Source organism: Mobula hypostoma, chromosome 5 (genome assembly GCF_963921235.1).
Source record: "Mobula hypostoma chromosome 5, sMobHyp1.1, whole genome shotgun sequence".
In the NCBI taxonomy this organism is placed as follows: Eukaryota; Metazoa; Chordata; class Chondrichthyes; order Myliobatiformes; family Myliobatidae; genus Mobula; species Mobula hypostoma.
Genome location: NC_086101.1, coordinates 170,388,351 through 170,415,105, shown reverse-complemented (window position 1 = coordinate 170,415,105; position 26,755 = coordinate 170,388,351). Strand labels below are relative to the sequence as shown.

General features: G+C 41.9%; 1 protein-coding gene across 2 annotated transcripts in view; it reads right to left on the bottom strand.

The window, feature by feature from the left end:
- cenpu (centromere protein U) overlaps positions 1-26,755 on the bottom strand; it is a 38,174-nt gene that overhangs the window by 1,233 nt on the left and 10,186 nt on the right. For both annotated transcript variants that reach the window (XM_063049406.1, XM_063049405.1), the window contains exons 4-12: positions 26,500-26,656; positions 23,603-23,717; positions 10,810-11,076; positions 9,099-9,219; positions 7,328-7,445; positions 3,239-3,317; positions 1,783-1,830; positions 1,627-1,688; positions 751-907 (exon numbers count right to left, since the gene is read on the bottom strand). In XM_063049406.1, the coding sequence (XP_062905476.1) occupies positions 751-907; positions 1,627-1,688; positions 1,783-1,830; positions 3,239-3,317; positions 7,328-7,445; positions 9,099-9,219; positions 10,810-11,076; positions 23,603-23,717; positions 26,500-26,656 (1,124 nt within the window). The remainder of the gene's footprint in view (positions 1-750; positions 908-1,626; positions 1,689-1,782; positions 1,831-3,238; positions 3,318-7,327; positions 7,446-9,098; positions 9,220-10,809; positions 11,077-23,602; positions 23,718-26,499; positions 26,657-26,755) is intronic.

Here is a 26,755-nt window from a genome sequence, read left to right as displayed (position 1 = left end):
CTCCTATCAGATTCCCTCTTTTCTAGCCCTTTACCTTTTCCACCTAACTTCCTGCTTCTTACTTCCTCCCCCACCCACTTTACTTCACCTATCACCTAAGCTGTACTCCTTCCCCCACCCCCACCTTCTTATTCTGGCTTCTTCACCCTTCCTTTCCAGCCCTGAAGTTCTTAGCCCAAAGTGTCAATTGTATATTCATTTCCATTGACGCTGGCTGACCTGCTGAGTTCCTTCAGCATTTTGTATGTGTTGCTCTGGATTTTCAGCATCTGCAAAATCTCTTGTGTTTAAGGTTTTCTTTCTTGTCTATCCAGATCCACAACACTGAAGTACCCTCAGAAACAGCCCACCCAGTAAGCTATTCAGTTATACCAAATCAGGATACAAGACTGACCACTCAGCATTGATTTAGGTGCTACATTTGGATAGCATAGGCAGTCCACCAACTGTTCAAGCAAAAGCCTGAACAACTCATGGAATCAGATTTAATCCCAGATCCACTTGAGGTTTGATACTTGCAAGCAAGTATCCCTGAAAATTATCACGAAATCAACGTAAATGTAGGCAAGGTTACCTATCACCAATATCTACCAGTGAATCAATGCTCCAACATCTAGGAAGCTACTTGGAGTTGCAGAGTATATTCTTCATCTATTAGTGGTGATCAAAATGATACACCTTCAAAATACAACTCATTTAAATAGCTTTTACAGATGAACAGCACAAATGGTTACAAAAGACAGGTCTTACCGTTTCAGTTTCACTCGGGTTTTTATTCCTATGTTCAATGTACCGTGTTTTCAATTGTTTAAACCCGGACAAGAATTGTGTGGCATGCTGCAAATCTGTTTTCTTCTGGCTCAATTCTGCATGTTCCTTCTGTAATCGTTTAAGTTCTACTTCCTGCCTATGAATAATAATATATTTATTTCCCATTTGGAATTGGAAAAAACCAGTTCGACTGGTCTGAAGTAACTATAGTAATATTAGTAACTTTTTTAAAAAACATTGCCCAATATTGTAAAATCGATCATACGAGTCCCCTCTACTCTCAGCCATGCCACTTTTTGGAGATATATATTCTCATTTTCACGATGAAGGGTCTCGGCCCAAAATGTTGATTCTTTATTCCTTTCAATGGATGCTGCCTGAGTTGCTGAGTTCTTCCACCATTTTGTGTGTGTTGCTCTGGACTTCCAGCATGTGGAGAATCTCTTGTGTGCATAGTATTCCCATTTCCATTCCTTGTGTTCTTACCCATGGATTTTTGGGCAGATTAAGCAAGTACCAGAAGTTTTCACTATCAAGGAAATGGCTAGTCCAGCAGCAGGCAGGCACAGTTCTGACAAAGTAAGAAACACAGATGATTGTGCCTTCAGCTGGAGTTACCAAAACAGTTAAAATGACCTCTGGGCATATACTATGGTGGATGATTGTACTGGGGTACAAGTTGTACCCTCTTCTCTAAAACCCCTTAATCTCTTCACAGAATCCCAGAACAATTAATGTACAATTTAAAGTAAATGACAACTATCATCTAAAATCATCTAAAAGGCCATTTTACTTGCAAAGAGCAGCCAAACCACATAGTTGGTACTAAGGATTTGATTGAAAAAGAAACATTACTCATTTAATTCCTTCTGAACGACAAGAAAGTGCTTCCTCATCCTGCTGAAGCTTGATGTCACCTGCAAATATTAAAATATTAGTTTTCAATTCAATGCTTTAACTCACTAGCAATAGCTTTATAAATGTGAAATCTTTTAAACATTGCCCTTTTACCTTTACATTTTTTCTTTGCAAGCTTTTCAAATCTTGTACTTGATTTATCTTTAAAAAGAAAAAACAGCTATCAGCACCTGTTGTATGTTCAGATGAATATTTAAAAAATGACTCAGGTCAAGAGTTACTGTGAATAGATTCTGCAGATGCCAGAAATTCTAAAATAACCCCAGTAATAATCCCAATTGTGTACAGTGGTTACGTACACAAAATGCTGGAGAAACTCAGCAGGTCCAGTAGCATCTACAGAAAGGAATAAAGAACTGATGTTTCAGGTCAAGACCTGAAATGCTGGCTCTTTATTCCTCTCCATAGATGATGCCTGACCTGCTGAGTTTATCCAGCATTTTGTTTACATTGCTCAAGTACTAGTGGGATCATTTTAGACTGCAATTTGTACAACTTGTTGCTGGCCATCTAATTACTGTTATCCACGTCAAACTGTACAGGTCTGAATTAAAAATAATGTGCCACAAGTCCCAAACTCTATCTCAAACTAAAAGTATGTATAATCCAATTTTTAAATACTGATTAAACCCTCCAAATAGCTACGCTTTCATGGGATTATACACCACCAGCAGCACAACGGGTCATCTGGTCTAATGATTCAGTGCCAAACTGGAGCAAGGAGGAAGAAAGGCCCAGGATGATTGACATTAGAATCTTGGGGGCATTAAGGGAAGATATCAGGGCTTACAGTCTGAGGGAGGAAGACAGTGAGAAACTGAATGGATGAGGGAATAATGGAACCAACACATGCATTGTCACGAGCAACAATAAAGACAGAAGTTCTCAATAAGCAAAACCTGAAGAATATCTTCCTCACCTTCCAATTAAATAATAAAAACTTTCCTTTACCATGGTAAAAACAACTGCAGTGTCTACCTGGGGTTCTTAAAACAGTGACCTTTCAACTTCAGTTGATCAAACTGTGATTTTGGACTAACAAAAACAGAAAAAGCCAGAAATACTCATCAGGTCAGGCAACCCCTGTGGAAAGAGAATCAGTTAATGTTTCAGGTCCAGGGCCCTTAGTCAAATTTGTTTCTCTTTTCAGTGATACTGCCTGACCTGTTCAGCATTCCCTGTTTTTGTTTCAGATTTTCAGCATGTATTATTTTCATTTTTACGGTGTTGAGGTCAGGATGTCGGGGAATGCTATGGAAAAGCACCTCACACTCAGAAACTAGAACAGATTCATTACGACTTGTATTAAGTGAAATTTGTTGTTTTGTAACAACATAAAAAGGAATAACGAGGTGGTGTTCATGGGTTCCACCTTAAAATGGGAAAGTCACAGAAAACTCTCTAACTTGGACATTCTAGCAAGTTTTGTTAAATTTGACCCTTATCAAGTGTTAGTATGTTGGATCAGCAAATAAGATTTATAGTCCTAATCAAGCCATACTATATAAACAGGTGTTGTAATTGGAAAGGTGCATGTTACAGTACTTACAGTTTCAGTGACTTCCTCCTTTAAGTTAATAAAAAATCTGTTAACTACTTTTCTGGAAGTAAAGGGTTCCACAGACTGCCTGTCAAATTAAGCAAAATAGCACAGTATTAAAACTATTGCACATTCCTGAGTCCGAAGTGCTGTAATGAGCTCAGATACTAAATTCAGGAACAGTTATTATCCTACAACTATCAGAATCAGATTTATTATCACCAGCATGTGATGTGAAATTTGTTAACTTAGCAGCAGTTCATTGCAATACATAATCTAGCAGAGAGAGAAAAAAAACAAAATAAAACATAATAATAAATAAACAAGTAAATCAATTACGTATACTGAATAGATTTTTTAAAATGTGCAAAAACAGAAATACTGTATTTTAAAAAAGTGAGGTAGTGTCCAAAGCTTCAATGTCCATTTAGGAATTGGATGGCAGAGGGGAAGAAGCTGTTCCTGAATCACTGAGTGTGTGCCTTCAGGCTTCTGTACCTCCTACCTGATGGTAACAGTGAGAAAAGGGCATGCCCTGGGTGCTGGAGGTCCTTAATAATGGACGCTGCCTTTCTGAGACATTGCTCCCTAAAGATGTCCTGGGTACTTTGTAGGCTAGTGCCCAAGATGGAGCTGACTAGATTTACAACCTTCTACAGCTTCTTTCGGTCATGTGCAGTAGCCCCTCCATACCAGACAGTGATGCAGCCTGTCAGAATGCTCTCCGCGGTACATCTATAGAAGTTTTTGAGTGTACTTGTTGACATGCCAAATCTCTTCAAACTCCTAATAAAGTATAGCCACTGTCTTGCCTTCTTAATGACTACATCGATATATTGGGACCAGGTTAGATCCTTAGAGATCTTGACACCCAGGAACTTGAAGCTGCTCACTCTCTTCATTTCTGATCCCTTTATGAGGATTGGAATGTGTTCCTTCGTCTTACCCTTCCTTAAGTCCACAATCTTACTGATGTTGAGTGCCAGGTTGTTGCTGCAGCACCATTCCACTAGTTGGCATATCTCACTCCTGTACGCCCTCTCATCACCACCCGAAATTCTACCAACAATGGTTGTATCGTCAGCAAATTTGTAGATCGTATTTGAGCTATGCCTGGCCACACAGTCATGTGTATTCAGAGAGTAGAGCACTGGGCTAAGCACACACCCCTGAGGTGCGCCAGTGTTGACCGTCAGCGAGGAGGATATGTTATCACCAATCCGCACAGATTGTAGTCTTCCGGTTAGAGTCGAGGATACAATTGCAGAGGGAGGTACAGAGGCCCAGGTTCTGCAACGTCTCAGTCAGGATTGTGGGAATGATGGTATTAAATGCTGAGCTATAGTCGATGAACAGCATCCTAACATAGGTGTTTGTATTGTCCAGGTGGTCTAAAGCCGTGTGGAGAGCCATTGAGATTGCGACTGCTGTTGACCTATTGTGGCGATAGGCAAATTGCAGTGGGTCCAGGTCTTTGCTGAGGCAAGAGTTCAGTCTGGTCATAACCAACTTCTCAAAGCATTTCACCACTGTCATTGTGAGTGCTACTGGGCGAGTCTCCTAAACCAACATGAATAACTTCAATCACCCCCATTCTGAACTGATTTCTACAACCTACAGACTCACTTTCAAGGACTCGTTACAACTCATGTTATCAATATTAATTTTTATTTGCAGTTTGTCTTTTTTACACATTGGTTGCTTATCTATCTTCATGTATAGTTTTTTTCTAAATTCTACTGCATTTCTTTTTTGCCCCCCGTAAATGCCTGCAAGCACATGTCACGATAGTATATAGTAATATATATGTACTTTAATAATAAATTCACTGAACTTTAAATAATTAAATTACAATAGAACTACGTCCATAGGAGATATTGATGATTTAAACTGTACTCCAAATAAAGATCACTTCCAGCATTGTTAGCATTCAAGTTGTCAAGTTGACAAGACCAGGTAGAAAAAGAGGTCCCATATAAGCCAGTAGAAGGTTAGATGACCAGTTGTTATTATAGATCAACCCTCAGACATACTTTGCAATCCATCTGAACAATGGAGTAGCTTCAGTCAAGTTGTAGGTGCAAATTGTTGAAATTTTTGGTCCTTGAGACAGTGAAAACTACAGACTGAGACCTATCCAGCAAACAACATCACGTGTCACTGAGTTTCCGACTTCTGCACCTGCAATGCTCCAGGAACTATGGAACATGTTGGAGGTGAGAAGCATCATATGAAGTAGTCATACATGAGATGCACTGTAGGTTATCACCTATTCCAGTATTGGTTTGTTACTTTCTTGAATTGCTACAATCCTTGTACACCCCCAGTTTAGATTTTTACTCATCACAATAAAAAAAGACAATATATTTTCAAGACAGGATGCTGTGATCCAAGAAAGCAAGCATGTCTTCTGTCTTCAGAACTGCTCATATTGTATCATGTCCCATTCACAATATAATGTCAGTCATTTACTGGCATCACAAGGGACTGATCCTTAATACTTGAACCTCAGAAGAAGACCAAGAAAGAACCTCTATTTTTGTAATGTTGGATGGCGACTGCTCTAAACACTTCAGCATCACCACGTTTGTCCAGGGATTTGCTATAATTGGCAATATACACACTTCTGGCGCATCCGCATCCTCATCCTCCCTATATTTAATTATCCACTAATAAACATAGCTGCATTTGGCAGCATGTAGATTGGATCTGAACAATCTGGTGCAGGTTCACTCTTACTTGTTCTGCAGCATACCCCTACTGTTTTGCATGTAAGTATTCCCGTGTAATGGCTACACCAGGTTGACATCTTAGTTTTAAATATTACTCCAGGTTTATTCTGATTAAATCAAGGTTGGTACTCCGGCTTGATAATATTGATAGCGAAAGAGATATGTCAAGCCATGGGAATAGAAATTTTGGTGTTATGGGGTTCTGCTGCTCCCATGTCCAGTTTTAAGCTGTTGAGTCCAAAATGAATTTTTACATCCATCTGACAGCAATTATTTATAGCAATCACCAGATACACAATATAATGGGCTACTGTCCTCAGCAAAGACAGAACTTGATCTCCAAAGAACAATTCAGTGGTCACATCCTTCAGTACAGTATTCCACAAATGCAACTTCAACAGCCAGACTGAGGACCAATTCAAGTAAGAAAACTTTAATTCAGCGGGCTGCAAGCATCACAAGAAATGGTTCCTTGGTAAGGGAGTGCAAGGTTTTATAAGAGCTCGGGACCTTTAGGAACTTTGGCAGGCTGCAATGATAACCATCTCTTAGGCACTTGACAAGAGCCAATAAAAAGTAGTGGGGTGTAAGCAGAGCTGCCTCTGTTGGAGTGGACAGCGTTACAATAGCTCAACAAGCTTTGGCAAGAATAGGCGCAGGCGAGAACTTAAGTTTGAAATGTGGGATTTCAGTCTCCCTGATGATTACACCTGTGGGAAGTGCATCCATCTGCAGCTCCTGACTGACAATGTAAAGGAACCGGAGCTGGAGCCCGGTTATACCCAGGATCAACTGGGAGGCTTAAAAACCTCACAGGTGAAACTTTTACTGATGTGGTCACACCTGGAGTGCAGGCTTCTGATAGTAGATGGGTGATCACCAGAAGTAGTAAGGTGAGTAAGCCGTCAGCACAAGGTTACTCTGTGCCCATTCCCCTCAGCAAAAGGTATATCCCTTTTGATACAGCTTCGGGGGTGGGGGGGGGGTGCAGGGATGACCTAATATAATATCAGCTCTAGGTGCATTCCTTTTAAAAATATATACATCCTCTACATGCTTCATGATATTTAATGGATTATAAATTGCTTTAAAATAACAGTAAACTGCTGTCACGCAAGCAAAATTCAATGAACAATTACAAAAGCAGCAATATTTCAGAAATGGCAATTTAAAGGACTATCCATAAAATGTGGCTCTTTTGCAGCTCACAGAGGAAGAAATGGCACTAGAAGGCACTATTCTTCTATATTATTGGAATATTTAACATCTGAGTAACACATGCATTTATAAGATTCCATTTCCTATAGTAACTCTATGATATTAATTACTTCTTTAGATGTATGTATAACACGAGCCTTAAACTTACCTAAATTCTGTAACAATCTGTTCAAAATCATTGAGAACCACATCCAGTTCAGTGACATCTTTTGATAACCTCTTAACACCTTCAGGGCACCAGATTTTCAGAGATAAAGGTCCATCTTCTGAAAGACGAAAAAAATACACACAATTCTCTATTAAGATGAAGTCAAAGTTTAATTTAAATGAAATTTAAAATTACTTTTTGAAGTATTTCCAATAGCTACTTCTTCCTTAAAATATGCAGGCTTTAAGAGGGAACTGGGCATGCTGTATGATGTTATTTTCAATTTCTAATAAAGGTGGCAAAACAATTTAAAATAAATGCTAAGATATTTAGGCAGAACATTAGTGAGCAAACAAGCTGCTTAACCTGTGGAATCTATTGGTAAGATCACACTTAGATGTATATCTATGAAATAGTAATGGATAAAGCAACAGGAGGAGAAGATGGCGGTGTGACAGCAGCGCGTGCGGCCACTTCTGTGATGATGTCTGTTATCTGTCAAGTAGGGGACTGTGCACAATTCTGATTTGATGGAGACAGACGTGACAGCACGGAGGAACACCTGGCAAACCTCTGAAATGCCCGCTTTGCTGCCGCTGCTACTGTGTGGTAACTGGAATCTCCGGAGCTGAAGGCCCCAAAATCCTCGGCTTTGCGTGTTTCAGCGGCCGGGGAGAGGTCGAAGGTGCTCGGGAGGCTGCATTGGAGAGGCTGGTCGGAAGCTCAGAGTTTTTGGACGGATGGACTCAGTGTCGGCTGCTTCCAAGGCATCGGCAAGTTGACGGTGCCTGGAGGTTTATGGCAGGAAGTTTCTCCCTTTTGCTGCCTGCTATTGGGGACTCGGGAGTCGATCAACTCGGGGACTTTTGAGACTTTATTTACCATGCCCATGGTTTGTTCTTCATCAAATTATGGTATTGCTTTGCACTGCTGTAACTATATGTTATAATTATGTGGTTCTGTCAGTGTTAGTCTTTGGTTTGTTTTCTGTGATATCACTCCGGAGAAACACTGTATCATTTCCTAATGCATGTATGCATTTCTAAATGACAATAAAAAGAGGACTGAGTGTTCTCATAATCTAATCTAAATCTAAAGTGTTAAGAGGTCAGCTCTAATAAAAGAAAACCAAATTCTACGATTTGTAAATGAAAATTTTCTCACTGAAATGTTTCCCAAGTTATAAATATTTTTCAGGTTAAGGTAAGATGAATCCAAGTTATTACTTTCTTTGCCTTTTTCAACATAAAGCCAAGTTACATAAAAATGGAAAGGAAAGAAATCAGGATGATGAGATAAACATCAACCATCTACTTAAATATAATTTAAATGTTTACTAGGTCTAAATATTATTAAACCATTGCTATTTATTGGTTGTGCAACACACTCAATACAGGGCTGGATGAGGCCAGTGAGAGATGGGAAGGGTGATTAAAGAGAGATTAGAAGGTGATAAGTAGAACAAGATGAGGAAGGGTTGATGAGCAGAAAAAAAAGATGGGAAAGGTGGGGAAGGGGATATGAAGGGTAGACCAAAGGGAGGAGAAATCCAGTTGGATAGTTATGTGATCTCTTCAGGAGGAACTTAAATATTTCATTTCAAGTCACATCTCCAAATTCTGGCTGTGAAGAGAAACATCAAGCCCAACCTTTTCTTGATGAAGAATATTTATGACCTTTTAATTGGTCTAATAGAGGCTTTACAGAGTCATTGTTTCTTGTATTAATCACGTCATTCAGTACATGCATACTGCATTATTCATATCCCAACCTGGAGTGGCAGGTCTCATTGAAGATGAATTAGGTGAAGCATCAGATCCAATTGATGTCCTGTCCAAGGTATTCTCTTTGCTCTGTCCTGGGGTTTTACCATCATTGCTCACTGAAATGTCCTGTCACAAAGAGAATTGTTTTTCAGTAAATTATTCATTTCCAGGTAAAGTATCAAAACATTTTACATTTCTATTGTATGTTTAACAAAGTAGAAATAACAAAAGATAATGTAGCAGCTGCTGAACTAAAGCAAAGATGGATAGGAACAACAGCAATAGTCATAGTCATACTTTATTGATCCCAGGAGAAATTTTTTTCCATTACAGTTGCACCATAAATAATAAATAGTAATAAAACCATAAATAGTTAAATAGTAATATGTAAATTATGCCAGGAAATAAGTCCAGGACCAGCCTATTGGCTCAGGGTGTCTGACCCTCCAAGGGAGGAGTTGTAAAGTTTGATGGCCACAGGCGGGAATGACTTCCTATGACGCTCTGTGTTGCATCTCGGTGGGATGAGTCTCTGGCTGAATGTACTCCTGTGCCCACCCAGTACATTATGTAGTGGATGGGAGACATTGTCCAAGATGGCATACAACTTGGACAGCATCCTCTTTTCAGACACCACCGTCAGAGAGTCCATTTCCATCCCCACAACATCACTGGCCTTACGAATGAGCTTGTTGATTCTGTCGGTGTCTGCTACCCTCAGCCTGCTGCCCCAGCACACAACAGCAAACATGATAGCACTGGCCACCACAGACTTGTAGAACATCCTCAGCATCATCTGGCAGATGTTAAATGACCTCAGTCTCCTCAGGAAATAGAGACGGCTCTATTGTGAATATTTGCCATGACAGAACATGCAAATTGAACTCAACCACAGCCTGTTTCTCCCCCCAAAAATTGACCATTTTTGTCAAAAATTTCTTATCCTCCAAATGATCACTTTCTTTCTGGAGTATGAAATCACATGCAACAGAACAATTCCCAAACTATTAAGTATTACATCATCTATCACAAATCTGTCTGCACCACATCAATCTAAAGCCGTGCTGGAATTTTGCCAAACTGATTTGTATTTGCTGCCAGTTACATAAAAAATCATTAACTAGTTTCGTTTTCATTATAAAATGAAACAATTAAAACTTAGCTGTTTTTAAGTAAGTCATTTAAAAGCCTTATCCTAACATCTATTTCAAGACATAACAAAAGGCAAACAGAAAAGCAGAAATATTTTAGCTTTTTCTGCTACAGATAAGGTAATAAGTTAATAAAAAATTGAAATCATCAGAAAAAGTACCTATAAATTTAAGCAACATTTTGAATTTTCACAAATGAAAGATCAAAACAGTAGATACTGGAAATCTGAAATTAAAAATGGAAAATGCAGGAAACACTCAGCAGGTTGGGAGCTTGTGTGGAAAAAAACCCTTAGCATTTCAGCTCAAAATATCATAAGATTTCAGACCTGAAATTATAACTATTTTTCTTTCCACAAATGCTCCATGATCTGCTGAGTGTTCCCATCATTTATTGCCTCTATTTTGAATTTTCAAATATACAAGTTTATCACGTCAAAAGACAGCACAGAACAAGCCTCAAAGTTATGATCCAAAAAGTATTAGCTCATAACACGAGGTTTTTTTCTCTTCATTTTCTTTAGTCTGTCAAAAATATTATATAAATCCAAAATACCTTCCTTACCATGGGAGGTTCTGTGAGAACAGATCCCCTTCTAGGATCCGTTAATGTACCTGCTTGCTTCCTTAGTTTTTTTTGCACTGAAATAGATGCACGAGTATCAGCCAACGGCCTCTTTGTAGCACCAGCAGAAAGAGTCCTCTGCCTAAATCTGGAGTTCCGATCACTAGAACCTTTTCTTGCACTTGTCCACGACTGAGCATCCTTAGATAAATTGGAGGATTTTCTGGCCTGTGAACTTTTTTTCACCATCACCTTCTCAGGCTGTGACTATAAAACAATGGTTTTAATTAGATGAAGCAATCGAAATTGAGACTTCAGGCATAAGTAATAGTGAATTAAGCATGCTAAGATTTTCTCTCCAATCCCATGGAAGTCCTTTTTTTAAGTAACCTTTTTGAGCCTACAACAGGCAGTATGCAAATTCCCATTTGATGCATTCCATTGTACTGCTTAAGAGTGCACGTTCTGATGAAGGGTCTCGGCCCACACATCAATGCTTTTATCCCTTTCCATAGATCCATAGATACTGTCTGATCTGCTTAAATCAGTTACTATGCAAATTCCTAACAAGTTTTCTTTGCAGAAGAGGAGAGAATAGAATTAACATATTCACAACAGCTTAATTGCTTCTTAATGTCATCATCTACACTGATGTGCATTGTTTAAGAGTGTGACAGACTGGGGGCCTGTTAGGCTACGTCCACACTAGACCAGATAAATCCGTAACCAAAGCTTTTTCTCTTTGTTTTGACCCTCCGTCCACACTGAAACAGCGTTTTTCCTCCCCAGAAAACGGAGCTTTTCTAAAAATCTGAAAACGCCTGTTGGCTGTTGTAGTGTGTACGGGGTAACCAGCTAATTTTAAAACCGCTGTCATGACATGCCAGAACAAATGGTGGCAGCAGCGCGGCATTTCATTGTTTCCTTGAACGCAACCTCCAACACCACAACAACATCTGACAATAGATGTGTAACAGCTTAATGTAACATTGTATGGAAATACAAGATAACACTGATGCAGACATGTTTTATACATTTAACAAAGCACTTTATTTGTCATGGTCCCTTCTAGCAATCCCGCACTTTACTATTTACCTCAGGAATTGGGCCTCAATCCCCTAGTTTAATTTCCAATCATTCCCAGGTTCCACTAACTACGTACACCTGCTTTCCATTAGAAAATACAGGATAAAGACCCTGTGATCACAACAAGGAGCCGCCAGTTCATTGGTCGACTCCGGTGTGAGAAACCTCGTTTCATGGTTCTTAGGACTGTTAGTTCTAAGTCTAGCATCGCTCCTGGATTCTCTCCAAACCCAAGACTCTCCTGGAAACCAATTCCACGCCCGACTCTGCCCCCGCACCCGTGTTCTGCACTTGGGTTTGTCCACTGCCATGCTCATGTAACATTATTAATGTATTGCTTGTGCAAACATTCAATAGATGCAATTGTCACTTTTGCCCAGTAACTCATTTTATTGTACATGTTAAATACAGCAAAATAATACAGAGACATGGCAAAAGTAAAGGCAAACAAATAAGGTAACAGCAAATTTCACTTTTGCCCAGTAACAAGCCTTATCACATTTAGTTGTAGCTGTTGTCCCTTTCATCGGTGAAGAGACTATGGCTATAGGAAACGTTTCTGGACAAACGTGCACCAAGTCTTTCGTCTGGCAATTTCCTTTTAAGTTTTTCTAGTCTGCAACTGGACAATCATGCACCAAGTATACTGTTTCCTCTTCGCTTGTTTTCTGTGTGTCCTGCGCATGCCCAGTAGGAGGAGATTCGCCCAAATAGCCATTCTAATGTGGACGGAGGTATTTTGAAAAACGCCTATTATTTTTACGCGAAACTGGCATTTTCAAAATTATCCAGTCTAGTGGGGATGCACAAGCAATACATGAATAATGTTACACGAGCATGGCGATGGATGAACCCAAGTGCAGAACACGGGGGCAGGGGCAGAGTCAGGAGGTGTTATCGCCGTAACAAGTGTGGAATCGGTTTCCAGGAGAGTCTTTACCCAAAGTCTTGGGTTTGGAAAGAATCCAGGTGCGATGCTAGACTTAGAACTAACAGTCCTAAGAACCATGAAACGAGGAGCGCCTTGTTAAATGTATAAAACATGTCTGCATCAGTGTTATCTTGTGTTTCCATACAATGTTACATTAGGCTGTCACACATTATTGTCAGAGAAGTACTTGCATATATAGGTAAACCACCTTCGTACAAGCAAGGACAGAAAACAGGCCAAAGTGAGCATACTTACTTATTCAGTAAGCTATACGTCAAAGTATTTGGTGAGTACATTTCTAACTCTTCTGGCTTCAGTCTCATTGCCGTCTGTTCTGAAATTGTTAGGTTGTGTGAGGGATTGCGTCAAGAAAACAACGAAATGCCGCGCTGCTGCCATCTGTTCCGGCGCGTCATGACAGTGTTTTTAAAAATATCCACTTACCCCATCCACACTGCTCTGCACAATCAGCGTTTTCAAATTTACACACTCTGGAGGACGTTTTAGAAAATCTCTATTTTCGGGGGAGGAAAACGCCGTTTCAGTGTGACAGAGGGTCAAAACAAAGAGAAAAAGCTTTGGTTACAGATTTATCCGGTCTAGTGTGGACGTAGCCTGAATTATTGCTCACTGAAACTGGATTCATCACAGTAACACTTAAAAAGGTGTGATCATCATTACAACTCTGGATATTCTTACATGTTTATAACGTAGACACCAGTCTTCTCCGTGGATTGTCACCTTGTCACGGTGGAGAGGCTTCTGTGGTCCTGTGATCCCGAGAGCAATGCCGTCTGGAGATATGCTCCTGGTAGAGTCACTCATGGTGGTAAGGTCGAGGGTGAAGTCCCTGACAAAGAACAATCCAACCCTCAACAGTGAAACAGGCCGATTGACTTACTTTGAACTCAACGGCTGTGAAGGCGGATGAAGGCTGCAACAAATCCATCAGCTCCAATCGTCGTGGTTTCCATGCCATTGGAATCATTTGGTTGATTTGTGAAGTATCATGTTCAGTTCAGTTTTCGTTTCGTGTGCTTCTTGGAGTGCAACATCAAGTACACGTTAAACAAATACACGCACAGGCGTCTTTGCTCTGTGGGGCACTTCTTCAAGTCTTTCGGCGATCGGGGGAGGGTGACGGGAGCAGGCAATGTGATGGCTGGAAGCTCTTAGTCAAGAACCGCCACGAAAGCGATGAATACTTGATTCAGTCGCTCAACTTTTGGACCGAAGCAGGAAAGTTGTTCAGCAGCAGTATTCACATCTGAGCAGCCCTGTTTAGGATCCACTCTGCTCACCCTGAACTGGGACGGGGCTAGAAAAGGTGCCCTAAAAATAGTCTGCTTCACCCCATCCTGTCTGGAAAGCCGTGTCCAGAGGGATCACCATCATGTGGTCGAAAAACATTGAGAAGTGAAACAATGAAATTTGGAACCTGGAATGTACGAACTCTGATGGATAACCCAAACTCAGACCGACCAGAGAGGAGAATTGCCTTTGTTGTGTACAAAGCAGTAGTAATCCCTACGCTCCTGTATGCATCAGAAACCTGGACAACATACCGACGACATCTGAAGGCACGTGAAAAGTTCCATCAACACTGTCTTCGAAACATCTTAAATATCAGCTGGGAAGATAGAAGAACCAATATCAGTGTGCTAAATGAAGCAAAAACAACAAGCATTGAAGCCTACGTCATCAAAAACCAACTAAGATGGAGCAGTCATGCTGTTCGGATGAAAGATGAATGTCTGCCGAAACAAATCTTCTACTCCCAGCTTAAAGGCGGCAAACGTAAGAGGCGGACAACAGAAGAGATTCAAAGACGTCTTAAAAGCATGAAGAAATGTAACATCAACATCAACAATTGGGAAACCAATGCCAAGGACAGGAAACTCTGGCAAGCCATCATCCGAGAAGGAACAGCAACTTTCAAAGCCAACAGATGTGCAGAATTAGAAGAAAAGAGCAGAAAATAGAAAAAGAGGCAGCAACTATCAAAGCCCGATCTGCCATCTAGAACTACCTGTCCTGAATGTGGAAGAACTTTCAAAGCCAAGATTGGACTCATAAGCTACTTGAGAGCCCATAAGTAGATCAACAGAACGAAAACCATCATCCTCAACCTCGAGGGATAGCCACGACGACGAGATACTAATGGAATTAACAAAAGTAGTGCATTGAGAGATTGCTGCTCCATGCTTCTATAATCTTGATGTCAGATTTAGATTCCTCCCTCAGGTACCCTCTCCTACAACCTATGTAGTTGAGATGAATATAAAACATAAAACAATACAGCATGGAAAAAGGTCTTCCAACCCATGATATAGTGCTGAACTAATTAAGCTAGTAATTAAAAACCCAATTAAACTAATCCCTTCCATCTACACAACGTCCATATCGTTCCATTCTCTGCGCATTCATGCACAACCTCTTAAATACCTTTGCTTCAAGTAATCACCACGGAAAAGGATCTTGGCGACTGTAAGGATGACTTACAGCGGACTGAAAAGCTTGAGCATATAGACATTAAGAAAGAGGATGTGCTGGAGCTTTTGGAAAGCATCAAGTTGGATAAGTCTCCGGAACCAGACGAGATGTACCCCAGGCTACTGTGGGAGGTGAGGGAGGCGATTTCTGAGCATCTGGCAATGATTTTGTATCATCAATGAGGGTGGGAGAGGTTCCAGATGATTGAAGGGTTGCGGATGTTGTTCCGTTATTCAAGAAAAGGAGTAGGGATAGCCCAGGAAATTATAGGCCAGTGAGTCTTACTTCAGTGGTTGGTAAGTTGATGGAGAAGATCCTGAGAGGCAGGACTTATGAACATTTGGAGAGGCATAATATGATTAGGAATAGTCAGAATAGCTTTGTCAAAGGCAGGTCATGCCTTACAATCCTGATTGAATTTTTTGAGGATGTGACTAAACACGTTGATGAAGGTAAAGCAGTAGATGTAGTGTATATGGATTTCAGGAAGGAATTTGATAAGGTACCCCATGCAATGCTTATTGAGAAAGTAAGGAGGCATGGGATCCAAGGGGACATTGCTTTGTGGATCCAGAACTGGCTTGCCCATAGAAGGCAAAGAGCAGTTGTAGATGGGTCATATTCTGCATGGAGACCAGTGACCAGCGGTGTTCCTCAGGGATCTGTTCTGCAACCCCTTCTCTTCCTGATTTTTATAAATGACCTGGATGAGGAAGTGGAGGGATTAGTTAGTAAATTTGCTGATGACACAAAGGTTGGGGATGTTGTGGATAGTGTGGAGGACTGTCAGTGGTTACAGTGGGATATCGATAGGATGCAAAACTGGACTGAGAAGTGGCAGATGGAGTTCGACCCAGATAAGTGTGAGGTGATTCATGTTGGTAGGTGAAATATGATGGCAGAATATAGTATTACTGGTAAGACTCTTGGCAGTGTGGAGGATCACAGGGATCTTAGGGTCTGAGTCCATAGGACACTCAAAGCTGCAGCGCAGGTTGACTCTGTGGTTAAGAAGGCATACTGTGCCTTGGCCCTCATCAACCTTGGGATTGAGTTTAAGAGCCGAGAGGTAATGTTACAGCTACTGTATATAGAACCCTGGTCAGGCCCCACTTGGAGTACTGTGCTCAGGTCTGGTCACCTCACTACAGGATGTGGAAAATATAGAAAGAGTGCAGAGAAGATTTACAAGGATGTTGCCTGGATTGGGGGGGCATGCCTTACAAGAATAGGTTGAGTGAACTTGGTTTTTTTTCTCCTTGGAGCGACAGAGGATGAGGGGGTGACCTGATAGAGGTATATAAGATGATGAGAGGCATTGACCGTGTGGATAGTCAGAGGCTTTTTCCCAGGGCTGGAATGGCTATCATGAGAGGGCACAGTTTTAAGGTGCTTGGAAGTAGGTACAGAGGAGATGTCAGAGGTAAGTTGTTTGTTTGTTTTTTTTTTAAACGCAGAGAACGGGGAGTGCATGGAATGGGCGGCTGGCGATGGTGGTGGAGGCGGATACGATAGTGTCTTTTAAGAGACCCCTGGATAGGTACATGAAGCTGAGAAAAATAGAGGGCTACGGGAAACCCTAGGTGATTTCTAAAGAAAGTATACGTTCAGCACAGCATTGTGGGACGAAGGGCCTGTATGGTGCTGTAGTTCTTCTATGTTTCTATGTTTTCACCTTATCAAATGCCATGCTGACTTTGACTTATTTTATCATTAGCCTCCAAGTACCCCAAAACCTCATTCTTAAATAATAGACTCCAGCACTGACGTTAGGCTAACTGGCCTATAATTTCCTTTCTTCTGCCTTCCTCCATTCTTAAAGACTGGAGTGACATTTGCATTCTTCCAGTCCTCTGGGACTATGCCAGCATCAAGTGATTTTTGAAAGATCATGACCAATGCATCCATTATCTCTTCAGCTGCCTCTATCAGGACTCTAGGATGTAGTCCATCTGGTCCAGGTGACTTATCCACCTTAAGACCTTTGAGTTTGCCTAGCACGTTTTCCTTTGTAATAGCAATAGCACTCACCACTGCTCCCTGACACTCATAGATCTCTGGCACACTGCTAGTGTCTTCCACAGTGGAGACTGATGCAAAGTACGCATTAGGTGCTTCTGCCATTTCATTGTCCCACATTACTTCCTCAGTAACATCATTTTCCAGCAGTTCAATATCAATTCTCACCCCTTCTTTTACTCTTTATATAACTAAAAACATATTATACTGCTTTATATTATTGGGTGGTATGCCCTCATATTTTATCTTTTCCTTCTTATAGCTTTTTTAGTTGCCTTTTACTGAATTTTAAAAGCCTCCCAATCATCCAATTTCCCACTCACTTTTGTGACCTTGTATATGCAGTCTTTAACTTCCCTTGTCAGCATGGCTGCCTACTCCTGCCATTTGAGAATAATTTCTTCTGTGGAACATATCTAGCCTGCGCCTTGTCAACTAGTCCCAGAAATTTCAGCCGTTTATGCTGTCACCATCCCCACCAGCATCTTCCCCCAATCCACCTGGGCAATTCTCTGTACTTCCCCTTATTCCATTGTGATACTGATACATGTGACTTATGCTTCTCCCTCTCAAATTGCAGTACGAATTCAATCATATTATGATCACTGCACACATCAAAGTTGCTGGTGAACGCAGCAGGCCAAGCAGCATCTGTAGGAAGAGGTGCAGTCGACGTTTCAGGCCGAGACCCTTCGTCAGGACTAACTGAAGGAAGAGTGAGTAAGGGATTTGAAAGTTGGAGGGGGAGGGGGAGATCCAAAATGATAAGAGAAGACAGGAGGGGGAGGGATAGAGCCAAGAGCTGGACAGGTGATAGGCAAAAGGGGATACGAGAGGATCATGGGACAGGAGGTCCGGGAAGAAAGACGGCGGGGGGGGGGAATGCAGAGGATGGGCAAGAGGTATATTCAGAGGGTCAGAGGGACAGAGGGAGAAAAAGGAGTGAGAGAAAGAATGCGTGCATAAAAATAAGTAACAGATGGGGTACGAGGGGCAGGTGGGGCCTAGCGGAAGTTAGAGAAGTCGATGTTCATGCCATCAGGTTGGAGGCTACCCAGACGGAATATAAGGTGTTGTTCCTCCAACCGAGTGTGGCTTCATCTTTACAGTATAGAGGAGGCCGTGGATAGACATGTCAGAATGGGAATGGGATGTGGAATTAAAATGTGTGGCCACTGGGAGATCCTGCTTTCTCTGGCGGACAGAGCGTAGATGTTCAGCAAAGCGGTCTCCCAGTCTGCGTCGGGTCTCGCCAATATATAAAAGGCCACATCAGGAGCACCGGACGCAGTATATCACCCCAGTCGACTCACAGGTGAAGTGTTGCCTCACCTGGAAGGACTGTTTGGGGCCCTGAATGGTGTTAAGGGGGGAAGTGTAAGGGTATGTGTAGCACTTGTTCTGCTTACACGGATAAGTGCCAGGAGGGAGATCAGTGGGGAGGGATGGGAGGGACGAATGGACAAGGGAGTTGTGTAGGGAGCGATCCCTGCGGAATGCGGGGGGAGGGAAAGATGTGCTTAGTGGTGGGATCCCGTTGGAGGTGGTGGAAGTTACGGAGAATAATATGTTGGACCCGGAGGCCGGTGGGGTGGTAGGTGAGGACCAGGGGAACCCTATTCCTAGTGGGGTGGCGGGAGGATGGAGTGAGAGCAGATGTACGTGAAATGGGGGAGATGCGTTTAAGAGCAGAGTTGATAGTGGAGGAAGGGAAGCCCCTTTCTTTAAAAAAGGAAGACATCTCCCTCGTCCTAGAATGAAAAGCCTCATCCTGAGAGCAGATGCAGCGGAGACGGAGGAATTGCGAGAAGGGGATGGCGTTTTTGCAAGAGACAGGGTGAGAAGAGGAATAGTCCAGATAACTGTGAGAGTCAGTAGGCTTATAGTAGACATCAGTGGATAAGCTGTCTCCAGAGACAGAGACAGAAAGATCTAGAAAGGGGAGGGAGGTGTCGGAAATGGACCAGGTAAACTTGAGGGCAGGGTGAAAGTTGGAGGCAAAGTTAATAAAGTCAACGAGTTCTGCATGTGTGCAGGAAGCAGCGCCAATGCAGTCATCGATGTAGCGAAGGAAAAGTGGGGGACAGATACCAGAATAGGCACGGAACATAGATTGTTCCACAAACCCAACAAAAAATTAATAATTTCTCCTTTGTCTCCTCCCACTTCCTCCAAACTAAAGGTGTAGCTATGGGCACCCGTATGGGTCCTAGCTATGCCTGCCTTTTTGTTGGGTTTGTGGAACAATCTATGTTCCGTGCCTATTCTGGTATCTGTCCCCCACTTTTCCTTCGCTACATCGACGACTGCATTGGCGCTGCTTCCTGCACGCATGCAGAACTCGTTGACTTTATTAACTTTGCCTCCAACTTTCACCCTGCCCTCAAGTTTACCTGGTCCATTTCCGACACCTCCCTCCCCTTTCTAGATCTTTCTGTCTCTGTCTCTGGAGACAGCTTATCCACTGATGTCTACTATAAGCCTACTGACTCTCACAGCTATCTGGACTATTCCTCTTCTCACTCTGTCTCTTGCAAAAACGCCATCCCCTTCTCGCAATTCCTCCGTCTCTGCCGCATCTGCTCTCAGGATGAGGCTTTTCATTCTAGGACGAGGGAGATGTCTTCCTTTTTTAAAGAAAGGGGCTTCCCTTCCTCCACTATCAACTCTGCTCTTAAACGCATCTCCCCCATTTCACGTACATCTGCTCTCACTCCATCCTCCCGCCACCCCACTAGAAATAGGGTTCCCCTGGTCCTCACCTACCACCCCACCGGCCTCCGGGTCCAACATATTATTCTCCGTAACTTCCGCCACCTCCAACGGGATCCCACCACTAAGCACATCTTTCCCTCCCCCCCCCCTGCATTCCACAGGGATCGCTCCCTACACAACTCCCTTGTCCATTCGTCCCCCCATCCCTCCCCACTGATCTCCCTCCTGGCACTTACCCGTGTAAGCGGAACAAGTGCTACACATGCCCTTACGCTTCCTCCCTTACCACCATTCAGGGCCCCAAACAGTCCTTCCAGGTGAGGCAACACTTTACCCGTGAGTCGACTGGGGTGATATACTGCGTCCAGTGCTCCCGATGTGGCCTTTTATATATTGGCGAGACCCGACACAGACTGGGAGACCGCTTTGCTGAACATCTACGCTCTGTCCACCAGAGAAAGCAGGATCTCCCAGTGGCCACACATTTTAATTCCACATCCCATTCCCATTCTGACATGTCTATCCACGGCCTCCTCTACTGTAAAGATGAAGCCACACTCAGGTTGGAGGAACAACACCTTATATTCCGTCTGGGTAGCCTCCAACCTGATGGCACGAACATTGACTTCTCTAACTTCCGCTAGGCCCCACCTCCCCCTCGTACCCCATCTGTTACTTATTTTTATGCACACATTCTTTCTCTCACTCTCCTTTTTCTCCCTCTGTCCCTCTGAATATACCTCTTGCCCATCCTCTGGGTCGCCCCTCCCCCCTTGTCTTTCTTCCCAGACCTCCTGTCCCATGATCCTCTCGTATCCCCTTTTGCCTATCACCCGTCCAGCTCTTGGCTCTATCCCTCCCCCTCCTGTCTTCTCCTATCATTTTGGATCTCCCCCTCCCCCTCCAACTTTCAAATCCCTTACTCACTCTTCCTTCAGTTAGTCCTGACGAAGGGTCTCGGCCTGAAACGTCGACTGCACCTCTTCCTACAGATGCTGCTTGGCCTGCTGCGTTAACCAGCAACTTTGATGTGTGTTACTTGAATTTCCAGCAGCTGCAGAATTCCTGTTGTTTGATATTAAGATCACTGCCTTTTAAGGCTTCCTTTACATTAAGCTCCCTAATACTATCTGGGTTATTACACAACACTCAATCTAAGGTAGCCTTTCCCCAAGTAGGCTCAAGCACAAGCTGCTCTAAAAAGTCATCTCTTAGGCATTCAACAAATTTCCTCTCTTGTGGTCCAACACCAACCTGATTTTCCCAACGCCCTTGTAGATTGAAGTCCTCTATTACAATTGTATTACAAATGACCTACTCTTTCATCTTTCCTGTAATGGGGTGATCAGAAATGAACGACCCAACTAGTTGCACAGAAAGTACACTGCATCCAAGATTAGGATTTAGCAAAACAAAGCTAAAGTGCCCACATAACTTCCTCTGGATCTTATCCAAAGAGTCAGTCATAGAAAACACAGTCCGAGAGACACATAATCCTTTAGCCACCATATATGCGCCAACGATCACTTACCCATCTACACTAATCCTACTGTGCTTCAGCAGTTCATGTGCTTGTCAAGATATTTCTAAAACATCAAAGTAAATTTATTATCAAAGTACATATATGTCATCTATATACCACTTTGAGATGTATTTTCTTGTAGGCATTCACCGTAAAATACCAAGAAACACAACAGAATCAATGAGAAACTACATACAATAAAGACAACCAATGTGCAAATACAACAGAAAAACAAAATAATAACAATAAATAAGTAATAGGTATTAAGAACGAGTTGAAGAATAATTTAAAGTGAGTCCATAGGTTGTAGAAACAGTTCAGTTGAAGTGAGTGAGGTGATGCGCTCTAGGTCCTGAACCTGATGGATGATGGGTAGTAACTTCATGAACCTGATGGTGTGGGACCTGATGCTCCTGTACCTCCTTCCTGATAGCAACAGCAAGAAGAGAACATGGCCTGGATGGTGAAGGTCCTTGATGATAAATGCTGCTTTCCTGTGACAGCACTCCTTGTCTTAAGTACTGTGATAGTACTTACCTCCTCCACCTTCTCAGGCAGCCTGTTCCAGATTGCAAATACCCAATTGATGAAAAAAATTCTTCCTCAGATCTCTTCACCTAAATCCTTTGCACTCTGTCCTTAGATACTTCTGCCACATGGAAAAGTTTCATACCACATACAGAATCTCTATTTTGTGTACTTCATATATCTCCATCATGTCTCCCCTCAGCCTTCTCTGCTCCAAGGAAAACAAACCAGCTTCTCACAACTGAAACACTCCCACCCAGACAATATTCTGGTGATCTCCTTTGTACCCTCTCCAATGCAAGAAAGTCCATAAGACATAGGAGCAGAATTAGGCCATTCAGTCTGCTCCACCATTTCATCATGGCTGATCTATTTCCCTCTCAACCCCTTTCTCCTACCTTCTCTTCGTAACCTTTCACACCCAATAAACCTGGCTTCCAGAGCCACCTGTGGCAACAATTTCCAGATTCACCATCCTCTGGTTAAAGAAATTGCTCCTCACTCCATTCTAAATGAACGTCCGTCTATTCTGAGGCTGTGCCCTCAGGTCCGAGATTCCCCCATCATAGGAAACACCCTCTCCATGTCCACTCTATCCAGGCTTTTCAAAATTTGATAAATTTCAATGAGATCCACCCCATCCTTCAAAATTCCAGCGAGTAAAGGCCCAGAGCCATCAATTGCTCCTCATATGATTAGCCTTTCATTCTTTGAATCATTCTTGTGAACCTCCTTTGAACCTTCTCCAATGTTAGCACATCCTTTCTTAAATAAGGAACCCAAAACTACTCTCAATACTCCAAGTGAGGCCTCATCAGTGCCTTACAAGGCCGCAGCAATACATCCTTGTTTTTATGTCCTCTCAAAATGAATGCTTTCTTCACCACCTTTAAACCTGCAAAATAACCTTTAGGGAGTCCTGCATGAGGTCTCCCAAGTCCCTTTGCACCTTGGATTTTTGAATTTTCTCCCCACTTAGAAAACAGTCTATTCTTTTATTCTTTCTACCAAAGTGCATGACCATACACTTCTCGACACTGCATTCCATTTGCTACTTCTTTGTCCTTTCTCCTTAATATGTCCAAATCCTTCCACAGTCTCCCTACTTCCTCAACACCACCCACCTCTCCTGCAAACTTGGCCACAAAAACCATCAATTCTGTCATCCGAATCACTGACATACAACGTAAAGAGCAGCAGTCCTAACACTGACACCTACAGAACCCCACTAGTCACTGGCAGCTAATCAGAAAAGGCTCCCTTTATTCCACTCTTCATCACTTGCCAAAAGACAATTTCAATCCATCCTTGAATCTTTCCTGTAAGACCATGGTTGCTATCTTAAGTAGCTTCATGTGCAGTGCTTTGTCAAAGGAATTCAAAATCAATCCTAGAATTATATTTAGTGGAAAGCAAACAGCTAGCTGCAAGACAGCAGATGCTAATAATGCAGTTAATCATGGAAAGTTCAAACCAGACTAGATCTCACAGGGAAATACCTTTTTAACAGGTTCCAATGTTCTCTTACTTGAGGCTTCACAGTTGTTAACTTCTGTATCTATACCACTTCCCTCTGGTTCCACACCTTCAGATATGTGAGCAGGAACTTCAAGACTACAGATATACAAATAAATGGAATCAACAAGGAGAGGAGCATCAAAGCTTGAAGAGAACAGTCCATATGGTATTAAGGTTTCTTACCGACTGGTGCATTAATAATATACTGAATAAATTAGATCTGAAATTTTGGTTAATACAGTTACTAGAAAGAGTATTGTGAGTACTCCCACATCTCAAGGACCGCATAGTTCAAGGAGGCAGCTCAGCAAATGCAATTATGGATGGGCAATAAAATAATGACTCAACATATAAAGCTGCATCCCTTGAATGAATTAAAAAATGTCTCAATCACATTACTTAGATGAAGTAATTGACAGCTTCTCTACATAACTAGAAAATGAGTAACATTTTTTTCTTCACCCACTTCTCTTTACAACCATTCACATGGCTTGTATAAGCATGCTCTCAACCAGTTTTTGTAAACTGACAACAGGAGCATAAAGAAAAAAAAAACAACATTGAACAACTTGAAATCCGAACAGAGCTGGGAATATACTTCTGAACATGAAAGAAACTGATCTAATATTTCAGGTTCGACAATTTTTAATTGGGGAAAGAACATAAATAGAAACCTTGAAGAGGTGAGCTGAATCTATTTAAGGGACTTTCTGGCCAGAAGAGTAGCAGAACTTATATACCATTTTCAGTACTTTCTACTTTATTTTAGATTTCCAGCAAGCTTTTAAAGTCAAAAAATGCCAAATTGTTTTATAAACAGAGATACAAAAAAAAACAGACACTATGCAAACAGGAAGATGGAAAGAAGGCCTGAGATCCTAAAAAATTCAGTATGTTAGGAGGGACTTTACCAAACTGACCAAAGGCTCTATCCATCATGAAGAATGAGGAAAACTGACCAAAATGTTTAAATCTGAAACAGAGTATTTTGGAAGTGATATTTGAGGAGGAAAAGACTGTCGAGGTAAGATGAGGAAAGAAGATTCATGGCTTGATAGAAGTAAATATGGATTGTAAACTGACTTACATGGACTTACTGCAAGCCAGCAAGACCCAAAATAGGTAGTTACAGCTTAGCAGGGTACAAGGTACTCACAGCAGAATATTGGACACAAAGCTTATGAAGAATGGAAGATGACAGAACAGAAAGGAGAGCACTAAAATAGATGGACCTGGAGACAATGAAGGTGGTATTTGTGATTAACTGTCAGAAAGTCAAGGTAGGAATTAGAACTGATAATACAGGTCGACTTTCACAAATCTGACTACCTGTAATTTGGTTCCTTCGATAATCCGCACTGATTTCAAATTTTCCGCGCAACTGTAATTTCAAATTTTCCGGGCCACTGTACCAATCTGCTGCGCATTATTTTGGTTGTGCTAGATCTGTTCACGTGTTGGCGCGCTCTTGTAAGCACAGACAGGCAATTCCGCAAACACGAGGAAACCTGCAGATGCTGGAAATTCAAGCAACACACACAAAATGCTGGTTGAACACACCAGCATCTTGTGTGTGTTGACAGGCAATTCCTGCTTGTTTTCTTGCATTTATTAATATCATTTGCGTGAGGCGCAGCCGCCCAGCACCCGCCTGTCTCACCCGCTAGCAGCAGGGGAGCTGGCGCGCGCTGGGTCGGTCCGCCTTCTTGCCCGCATGCCGGCAGTCATGCACTGCCCGGCGCTCTGTTCTCTTCTGCCTACGACCTCAGATCAGACGTGGTGACCCGCTGAATTTAAGCATATTACTAAGCAGAGGAAAAGAAACTAACGAGGATTCCCTCAGTAACTGTGAGTGCAATGTAGCCTTTGGTGTAACTGCAAGTCAGTGTCTTTGCTATCGCTTAGCTCACGCTTGAGTGCTGGTAGTCGGTGTACTTTATTTATCGCCGGTGGGGAGGGGGGGATTGTTGCTCGCTGCCACTTACGCGCGGGAGGGAGAGGAGTTTGGGGGGGGGAACTTAGGGGTTCTAACATTTAACTGTCATTCATTCGTTGGGGCACTCCTCTGTTTTCGTAGATGGTTGCCAAGAAAAAGCATTTCAGGATGTATATTGTATACGTTTCTCTGCCATTAAATGAACCTTTGAATCCTTTGATATTTTAAAGGTATGATGAGGCGGTTAGCTATTGCTTAATGTGATCCTTCTGTAATTCAGCATTTTCACTAATCCAGCACTCCTCAGGTCCCAATGGTGCCAGATTATAGAAGGTCGAACTGTATGCTAAAGATGAAAAAAGGGGGCAGTGTTGGATGTGTTGAGCTTAAAGATCAAAGTGGAAAAAACACTAAAGGTTATGAATTATGTGATTCAGGCCAACAAATAGAATGTGTGCCAGAAGAGTCAACAGCTTCAGCCATCCCAAACTGGAAGAAATTAAATATCAGTTAAGATCTGCTGACAGACTGGCAAAACCAAGAAATACATTGGTCTGTATAGTATACATTGGTATTCCCCAATTCCCTAGCTGCACTATTTCTATCATTACTAAACATCCACAACAGCAAGCTATTCAGCAAGAATCACAAATAGAAGTAATCACTTAGTGTACCAAGCCAAAATGTGATGCCCTCACTTCTGCCTCAACTAATTCAGGAAAGACTAAAAAAATCCGTTAAAATAGGAAGTTTGAGACAGAAAAACTAAGTAACCAACTAAAACATTACCATATTATCTCTAGTTTTAATCTCTATTTATGAAATATGGCGCCATAGTACTGTACCAATAGTTATCAAAATAATGCTGAAGTCTGACATTTTAAACAATTCTACTCTGTCCTGAGAAGAGAAACAAAGAAAGTCATCCAGCTTCAACTTTACCATTTTTCATTCCTGATTTTTTCACCCTGAGGTGCAGAGTGCCATATAGGCTCCTTATGCATATTACTCCGTGCAAGATCTTCATCCCTTTTCTCATTTCCTTCATCGTTCAGTTCTAAATCACCAGAAAACACTGCTGTGCTGTGCAATGGATGATCTACATACAAACAAAACATTAAAGACAAATAAGCAATTAGGGAACATTTTTGTGAGGTAAATAACTTAATGTTAAATGATTAATAAATTTTCTCACACA